Here is a 9,681-nt window from a genome sequence, read left to right on the forward strand (position 1 = left end):
TGCTTCAAGGTTAGAAGATAATGTTGATTCTGAAAAGTGTACCTTGACACCAGTTGTTTTCTTGTATTAATCTTGTGTAAGAATTATGTCTAAATGGATGTTTTAGTTACACATCACGCATACAACATACACACACAGAGTTCTTCATTTTGTTATGTCCAGCTGCTCCAAGCATGCAGAGCATAAGATATGAGACGGAGATGTCAGACTGTCTCCAACTCCTGATGTTTTTACAGCTGTCTGTGTAAGGGGTTAGCCCAAAATCTTATAAATGTATTAGGCTCTGTGTTTCCGGGGTCTCCTTTCCTCCAGCAGCTTGTCTGAGGGAGGGAGCCACCCGGGTTTGTGCTTCTGTAACTTTTATTTGTGGTCTTTTTTAAATAAACCAGCACTAAAATGAAGCAAGTCGGACTCTGTCTTCATTCAGATCTGTTCAATAAAAGAACTGGGGTATAACAATACCTTCACCTATTTTGGGCATCAAAATGTTCAGCTCTCTCAGGACATTCATGCTTCTATTAACAATTTTCCAAAAGATCACACTTTTAAAATATTTAGCTTTATTCTGAAAAGTTTGCCCCTTTCAAATGAATGGGGAAATTCTACTTAAGCATACTTTCAGGTATTTCAGGTATCAAAATGTTCAAGTCTCCCAGGGCATTCATTCTTTGACTCAGAATTTTTATACACTTCACACTTCTGAAATATTTAGCTTTATTCTGAAAATGTCTCCCCCATTCAAATTAATAGGAAAATTGTACAGCATACTTTCAGGTAGATATGCCTTTCAGGTGTCAAAATGTTCAGCATTTTTAGGGCGATCCTTCAGCACATTGCATCAACACGCATTTTCAACAGGAAATGCATTTCTCTAGTTACCAAAGTTGTTTTCTCAGCGGGTGTGTTGCTGAGTGGGGAAAATCAATTTGAAATATGAACAGGCAGGTGATGCTCCGTGGGCATTCGTTTGGAGCTACAACTCTTGTGAACTGTCACCCAGCCACCTGTCTGAGATCCCGGGTGCTTGGGAAGCTCGGGGGGGTGGCCAGCTTGGGCTAAGCTATGTCTGGGAGGCTCCACACCAGCTACCTGGGCATAGCTAGCTGGGCTGTTCTCCATGGTGTGGAGTCGCGCTTCTAAGTCTGTGAGCCTCCCCTCCAATGCTGCTAGCATCTGACATTTATTACAAGTACCATTATCGCTAAAGGAGGCAGAGGAATAACTGAACATGTGACACTCCGAGCAAGAGAAAGGAGGAAAGGAACAGGCGGAAGCCATTGCTCTCAATTAAGCTACAAGCTTAGCTGGCTTCTAAGCCAGCCAACCAAATGTAGCAAATTAAACCTGGGAATTAGCAAGAACGTCTGCAACACAAGTGCTTAAGTGGTTAGGAAACGACCAACTCTATCTCCTGAGCCATAGTCACCCCCCCCCAACAGGACAGGGACTGGCAGGAGCCAGAGTATGAAGATGGAGAAGCTGTAACCAGGACCTTGAAGAGCTGAACAGGTGGATGGGAACCTTTGACAGACTGCTGTTTCCTGCTTCTGCAGTAACCGTACTCATTTCCTGTTTTCTGTGCCTGCACCACATTTGTGCTTGCTCCCAGATTGTTTAGGAATTAAACTTACTGTTTCTAGGAAATCATTTGCTGAAACTGCTGAAGGATGAGAATAAATGGCTGAAGTTCTTTGTTGAATAATCTGAAGGATGAGATGCAATAAATACAAGTAGGAATGTCCTTGAAGAGCTGAACATTTTGATATCCGAATGGCTTTTCTAGCTGAAAGTATGCTGAACTTTTTAAGATGTGAAAATATTCCAATTGGTCCCCACAAAGTAGGTAAAACAAGTAGTCGGCTAGCTTAGAAGCCAGCTAAGCTTGTAGCTTAATTGAGAGCAATGGCTTCCCCCGTTCCTCTCCTCCTTTCTCTTGCTCGGAATGTCGCATGTTCAATTATTCCTCTGCCGCCTTTAGCGATAATGGTACTTGTAATAAATGTCAGATGCTAGCAGCATTGGAGGCGAGGCTCACAGACTTAGAAGTGTAGCTCCGCACCATGGAGAATAGCCCAGCTAGCTATGCCCAGGTAGCTGGTGTGGAGCCTCCCAGACGTAGCTTAGCCCAAGCTGGCTGCCCCCCAGAGCTTCCCAAGCACCCGAGATCTCAGACAGGTGGCTGGGTGACAGTTCGCAAGAGTTGTAGCTCCAAACAAATTGCCTTTAGCCTTTAGCTATCAAGCTCCTCTCCTATGGAACCAACTCCCAGTCTCAGTTCGGGAGGCGGACACCCTCTCTAGCTTTAAAAGTAGACTTAAGACTTTCCTTTTTGATAAATCTTATAGTTAGGGCTGGATCAGGTGACCATGAGCTTTCCCTTAGTTATGCTGCTATAGGCCTAGGCTGCTGGGGGGCCCCATGAGGCTGAGTTTCTCTCCTCCCCTCTCCTCTCCTTTCCTCTCTCATTATGCTTCTATATGCCACCACTACACATCACTAACTTTGTGTCTCCTCTCTCCTGTAGTGTGTCCTCTCTCTCTCCCTGTACCTTTCAGCAGGTTGCCCTGACTCTGGAGCTCTATGTTTCTGATGTGCAGTCACCGGCCACATCAACCTGACAAGTGTTTGATTGTTGTGTCTTGTTGCTTTTCTTCTTTTCTCTCTCCTCTATCCACTCACCCCAACCGGTCGAGGCAGAAGAGGGTTTTCCCTCTGTAATAATAGTGATAACAGTAAGGTCTAGACCTTACTCTGTAAAGTGTCCTGAGATTACTTTTGTTGTGATTTGGCACTATACAAATAAAATTTGATTTGATTTGATAACACAGGGTTCACACACAGAGACAGACAACCACTCACAATCACACCTAGGGACAATTCAGAGCTGGCAGCTAACCTAATCTGTATGTTTTTGGACTCTGGGAGGAAGTCAGAGTACAGAAGTTGAAACCTTAATGTTGACACCTGTATATGTCAAGGTCCAAACATAGCTTTATAGACTATATTATGTACCTGTCCTGGTCAGAGAGAGTGCTGTAAACTGCAGCTTGATCTTCAGAGAGCTGTTTTTCCACATTGCTGAGCACAGAGCAAAACTTCTGCAGACACAACATCATCTCCTCCAACTCATCCAGCAAGTACTGTGGATAATATACAGTATGTACATATATAAGAATGATAAATTTCTGGTATATTAAAATCTACAAAAGTTTTAAAATGCTAGATGTATGTGTTTATAATTTTCTATGTCCATCCACCACCCCACCTTCTGCACCATTACAGTGTGAACCTCAAAACACCAGAATACTACTACACTATATTGACACAAAGATTTGAGCCCTAACAGAAAAATGAGACATTCATACACTGAACAAAATTATAAATGCAACACTTTTGTGTTTGCCCCCATTTTTCATGAGCTGAAGTCAAAGATCTACAACACTTTCTATATACACAAAAGGCCTATTTCTCAAATATTGTTCACAAATCTGTCTAAACCTGTGTTAAGGAGCACTTCTCCTTTGCCGAGATAATTCATCCACCTCACAGGTGTGGCATATCAAGATGCTGATTAGAGAGCATGATTATTGCACAGGTTTGCCTTAGGCTGGCCACAATAAAAGGCCACTCTAAAATGTGCAGTTTTACTGTATTGGGGGGGCCAAGTGGCTGGATATTGGCAGGAACTGGAACACGCTGTCGTATACGCCGATCCAGAGCATCCCAAACATGCTCAATGGGTGACATGTCTGGTGAGTATCCTGGCCATGCAAGAAGTGGGATGTTTTCAGCTTCCAGGAATTATGTACAGACCCTTGCATCATGGGGCCGTGCATTATCATACTGCAACATGAAGTGATGGTCGTGGATGAATGGCACAACAATGGGCCTCAGGATCTTGTCACAGTATCTCTGTGCATTCAAAATGCTATCAATAAAATGCACCTGTGTTTGTTGTCCATAACATATGCATGCCCGTACCATAATCCCACCTCCACCATGGGCCACTCGATCCACAAGGTTAACATTAGCAAACCGCTCACCCACACGATGCCATACTCGCTGTCTACCATCTGTCCTGTACTGTGAAACCGGGATTCATCCGTGAAGGGAACACCTCTCCAAACTGCCAGACGCCATTGAATGTGAGCATTTGCCCACTCAAGTTGGTTACGACAACAAACTGCAGTCAGGTCGAGACCCCAATGAGGATGACGAGCATGCAGATGAGCTTTCCTGAGACGGTTTCTGACAGTTTGTGCATAAATTCTTTGGTTATGCAAGCTGATTGTCGCAGCAGCTGTCCAGGTGGCTGGTCTCAGACGATCATGAAGGTGAAGATGCTGGATGTAGAGGTCCTGGGCTGGTGTGGTTACACGTGGTCTGCGGTTGTGAGGGCGGTTGGATATACTGCCAAATTCTCTGAAACACTTTTAGAGATGGCTTATGATAGAGAAATGAACATTCAGTTCATGGGCAACAGCTCTGGTGGACATTCCTGCAGTCACCATGCCAATTGCATGCTCCCTCAAAACTTGCAACATCTGTGGCATTGTGCTGTGTGATAAAACTGCACATTTTAGAGTGCCCTAGAATGCCATGGTGACAGTGAAGTGTGTGCTTTTTTGGACCCAGGCCTGGGTGGGGGGAACGGACTCTGGACAGACAGGACACATGACCAAGACTGACTGACTCTGTGACAGTCTTCTTATTTAATACTGTATCTATTCCATTGCAAGAGGAGTGATTCTGTTCTCTGTTCCCTAACTACCAGATTACCTATCTACTGTAACTACTACCCTGTTCAGAATAATTGTAATATTAAGTGATTATTTAAATTGGGATGAGTTGTCTGAAGTAATTTAGTCTATCAGATTCTAGATACTACAACATAGTTCTGGCCTCCAGTACTGTAATTTTAATCCATAAAGTCTGTTTTATATTACTTTATATTGTTATGATCGCTCGACACAAAATGGATCCATCGTTAAATTAGTTCCGACTGTACAGACTGTAGATACTGCGCACTGTGCACTGCTGTTATTGCAGTTCTGGTTAGATGCTAAACTGTATTTTGTTGCCTTGTACTTGTAAATGTGTAATGACAATAAAGTTGAATCTAATCTAATCTAAGAGGACAAGTATAGAGACAAATCCTTTATCTGAGCCAACTAGAAGGTGGAGTGGAGCCCTGCTAAGTTATAACTTTGACAATCTATATCTGTGATGACAAACTGATAGTGGGAAGTGGTTGGAAAGCACCAAGATCTCAATAAAAAAAGGCAGTTTTTTTCTGAGAAGCTATCAACTTTTGACTGAATATATATGAAAATACATATACAAAATTAGGGGCACACTATAACGAGAGTGGTATTACTCACAGGAATGTTTCCCAGAGTGTGTTGCTTTTTGTAACTCTTCTGAGTACAGCAGACACACTGATGGTCAGAGGAGCAGCAGCATAGCATGGTGGCTGTTTCATTGTCGTCCTGAAGCTTCTCCTCATCTTCATTTCCTTTCCTGTCCAACTCCCTTACCTTATCAAGCTGCAGTCCTGTATCTACAGACACTGACACAGCCCGGTAATTTCTAGCCATCCCAGGGAGACAGTTATGAGACAGCAGAGGCAAAGATGAAGATGGAGAGAAGATCTGTGGAGGTCTTTGTCCCATTTCTGAGGCACTTGTGGATACAGTCCATTTTTGGGGGACAGCATGAAGAGCTCCATGTGATAACTTTGTGATGAGAGTGTTTCGTTGAATATGCAGGTCAGTCCATGACTGGACAGCACGAAAGGGGGTGGAGGTGTCCAAAGGGAGATTACTAGGGAGAAGAGTGCATTTTGATTCAGTCATGTAAGGAATATCCTTCCTGTGAACAATATGAGAAGATGGAGATGAAGACATCTGAACAGAAACAGAGTGGCCTGATGGGTTGATGTCTGGCGTTGCGGGAGTGAGTATGCATGAGTATGGAGCTAGAGTCAAAGAGGTGTGGGTGTCTGAGGAGGTAGCAGCATTTCTTGAGGTCTGGTCAGTGCACACTGTTGCTGAGGATGACAAAGATAAAGGCATAACATTGCCTGTGGATGAAAATGAATCTGGAGCTGCTGGGCTTCTAGGCAACAGAGAATTCCCTAGAGCTCTGTCTGCCGCTTCAAAGCTGCCTGATTCTTCAAGACTATGAATTGAATTGAAGACCTGGATAGGCTCTGCCCAAAAAACTAATTCTTCAGTATCAAGCTGCTGAAAAAAATTATCCACATCTCCATTTTCATCTTCTGAACCATCCACTGATGTTTCGAAGGCCAGATCTAAGCTGTCAATCTTGATTAGTTCCACTTCAAGTCTGCTTTGTTCCTCTGAAACTTCATTATGTAAAATGAAATTACTTGCTGATTCACTTATTTTTCCATTACTTTCCATTTGACTGAATTTTCTTAACTCTTCTTGATTGGTTTTACTTAAAAGTTTATCATACAAAGTATCAGAAGAGACTGCTTGATCTGGTTCTGTTTGGTTACACATGTTCCCAGCGATTAATGTAGAACCTTCTGACAGGCCTGCAGAACTCTCTCTATCTGAGATGTAAACAGTGTCTTGAGTCTGCATGGTGTCAGTATCTCCCTCACCATCCTCTTCTTCCTTTTTATTCCTCTGAAGGGTATCCTCTAAGTCCACAGTGAAGTGGTCCATCTTAACATGAATAATATCTTGGACAGGAGAGGCTGGAGCAAGATCTGTGTTACCATCATGAGAACATGACTGGCCTAGTTGGAAAATGGATGGCTCTGTCAGGTCTGCTTTTCTTTGGGCAGTTGGATCTCTCAGACCATGTGGATGATGCAATGGCATGTCAGACTGACAACTTGGAATAGAAGGGTTAGGAGAAAGGCTTGGCAGTGAGGGACAACCCTTCTCAAATTTACAGGAGTCCAGAACGAGAGGAGATGGTACTGAGGGACTGTCCTTGTCCAACAGAAAGGTGAGAAAAAAAGGTATTTTGTTCTCTTTGTTTTGTGTATTGGTAGATGTGTCAGAGAGGCCTGTTCGATCTGAGTCTGAGAGACTGGAATTTTTTTGATTGTTATTTGAACTCTGTGAGAGGGATTCAGTTATTGGGGGAAAGGCAAAAGGGGAAGAGAGAAGCAGCGATAAGTCACCAGAAGCAGATAGGACATTTTTATGCAAAGCCACCTCAGTATATTCTGAGTATGTGTTCCTTGGACTGCCAGAGGAGGAGTCAGACCATGGAAAAGACATTGCACTTGATGCAAAATTTGGAGCAGGAGAAGGAAATGAAGAAGTAGAAGGGACATATGAAAAGGCAGAGAATGCTGTGCTTTCAGAGTCTTGAGGAAGGGGAGACAGGTGGGGGCATGGGGCATCTGGTGGTGTCTCCATCTCTGAACCTTGCAGGTCAGATTTTAGGAGGCTGAATGGGACTGGAGATGTGGAAGGGCCAAATAACAATGAAGGCTCTTGTGATGGACAGGGTGAGGAAAGCATAAGTGTGTCAACAGCAGAAGGAGAGAGGGACCCTGGTCTCTTGCTGCTCTGGCTGACAGTGCTCCCTCCTGACAAGCCGGACAGAGCCTGGAATCAAACAAAAAATACAGACGGTCAAATGGCCAGACACATGAACTCTTAAGTATATACTCTATTATTTATCACAATTTAGCAACCTGGCACACATGAAGCTGGGGACTTGTGAAACATTTGAATATGCATTAGTAAGTCTAGAGACCAAGTGCTGCTCAAGGGGGATTTGTTGGGTTTTCCTCTATAATAGTGATAATAGTAAGGCCTAGACCTTACTTTGTTAAATGTTCTGAGATGACTTTTGTTGTGATTTTGTACTATACAAATAAACCTGAAACTTGAGACCTTGATGAGTTCAGGTCCTGGGATGAAGGGCTCTTCAAGAAATCCACTGCTGTCTGACTGGCAGCTGTTGGACTTTATTACACCTCTCACTGTTCACACAGACACAAGACAGGGGAAAGGAAAAAAAAACAAAGGAGACGCAGTGCATTATAACCATATCTTAGGAAAGTCTTATATTCTGCCTAAGCTTACAAGATTTTAGAGAAGCAGTCCTACACTTTGGAAAATGTGGTGGTATTGCTTCTTTCCAAGTGACACATGAAATGTCTTTGTGGCCAGTGCATAAGAAGATCCAGACTGTGTTTAGCTTAGTACAAAAACAAAAAAATTCTGACTGTTCTCTAAGATGGTTCCTAAGGCTCTTTGATAGGGAATTCTAAACTTGTTTCGGAACTCTGTCAGGGTCAGGGACTATGCTGTAAAAAGAAAAAGGCAGGAGGAAAACCAATAAGAGCTTTTTCAGTTACATATTAATAGTGCATTTGAAAAATCATATCATCAAGACTGATGTAAGAGAACTTTAGGACTGGTGAAACTTCCAACTCACATCCCTAATATCTTGCTGTGATGGCCAAAGCCTCTAAAGACTCTGCATTTCTGCATCATGTTAGAATGCCCTACATGTTGAAACTGGTGCGATATAACCACATGGGCTCAGGATGACTTTGGCAGCTCATGAGCCATAACAAAATAAAAATACAAATAAAAAAAACACATATCCTGCATGTCTCAATCAGTACGTTTACAAGCATTACATGTAAAGTTAGTCAGACCACTTCACATGCCATCAGTTCTGGACGCCACTAACATGAGGTGACTCACATTAGAGAGTGGAAATGATTTTATCCACTTTAGATGTTTCTCTGGATCATTAAAGTTGTCTCTGTTTTCACATTATTCAAATATTCAAAGTAGAACAGATGAGTCTAAGACTTTCTCTGAAAAATGCAGACAGTCTACTGCAAAGACCAGATGCACACAACTTAGAGCAGCAGGGTGGGGTGGGGGTTGAGGGAGTGAGCAAGGACAGTAGTTGAAAGACCAACTGAAAGAGTCAGGGAGGAGTGTGAAGTCTAAATCACAAAGTAAAAAACAAAATGAGAAATGTTCTTCTGTAAAGATGTTACAGTGAACAGTTGCAGTAGAAATAAATAAATAAATTATATGTTTTAAGACCCACCTAAATTTTCTGTCCCTCTCGTGTAGCTCCCTGTGAAACTGCCCTCATCAAAGCTCATCTGATATGAAATAAGATTCCATTAATAAACTTGCAGAGAAATGTAAGTAATACAACTACAGCAGAGTAAATAGACCATACAGCACTACATTTTACAATCTGATGCAATCCAATGCTACTGTATATCTTAGTGAGGATGTAATGCTCACCTTTGGTTCTTATAAAACATATTGATTCATTCAGCTCTTCATTCATTTGGGAGTTGAACTGCATAGTACTGAGGGGTTTCTCACATTCTACCCTTCTCATGTCAATTAACATGTTAAAACAGTCTTATACTTTAAGAGGACAATGTTCACTGGCAACATTTTGGAAGTGGTGTGATGTTCTTATATCACAGTGAAACAAAAACAGAGGTCAAAAAACAGATGACACTAAGAACTGAGTTTCTGCATCTTGTCTTGTGCTTCAAGTCAGCTTTTACTTTAAGAGAGTATTTTTATAATTATTATTATTATTAATAAAACATACAGTATTTCTACTTTTAACTGTTTTACTTGAACATTATAGCGAAAATGTAAATAAGCAGTGGATCAGGTTGTGTTGTGCAAATATGTA

At 42.2% G+C, this 9,681-nt stretch overlaps 2 protein-coding genes across 2 annotated transcripts in view; both read right to left on the bottom strand.

The window, feature by feature from the left end:
• The window catches only part of LOC109965983 (uncharacterized), a 24,708-nt gene extending 18,484 nt beyond the window's left edge, over positions 1 to 6,224 (bottom strand). The window contains exons 1-2 of the mRNA XM_020610500.1: positions 5,382 to 6,224; positions 3,013 to 3,140 (exon numbers count right to left, since the gene is read on the bottom strand). Of these exons, the coding sequence (XP_020466156.1) occupies positions 3,013 to 3,140; positions 5,382 to 6,074 (821 nt within the window). The 5' untranslated portion in view covers positions 6,075 to 6,224. The remainder of the gene's footprint in view (positions 1 to 3,012; positions 3,141 to 5,381) is intronic.
• Positions 6,175 to 9,681, bottom strand: part of LOC109965856 (sperm-specific antigen 2-like) — a 13,661-nt gene continuing 10,154 nt past the window's right edge. Inside the window, exons 3-6 of the mRNA XM_020610219.1 lie at positions 9,067 to 9,124; positions 7,887 to 7,975; positions 6,225 to 7,595; positions 6,175 to 6,180 (exon numbers count right to left, since the gene is read on the bottom strand). Of these exons, the coding sequence (XP_020465875.1) occupies positions 6,175 to 6,180; positions 6,225 to 7,595; positions 7,887 to 7,975; positions 9,067 to 9,124 (1,524 nt within the window). The remainder of the gene's footprint in view (positions 6,181 to 6,224; positions 7,596 to 7,886; positions 7,976 to 9,066; positions 9,125 to 9,681) is intronic.

The sequence above is a fragment of the Monopterus albus genome, unplaced genomic scaffold, assembly GCF_001952655.1.
Source record: "Monopterus albus unplaced genomic scaffold, M_albus_1.0 scaffold105.1, whole genome shotgun sequence".
Taxonomy (NCBI): Eukaryota; Metazoa; Chordata; class Actinopteri; order Synbranchiformes; family Synbranchidae; genus Monopterus; species Monopterus albus.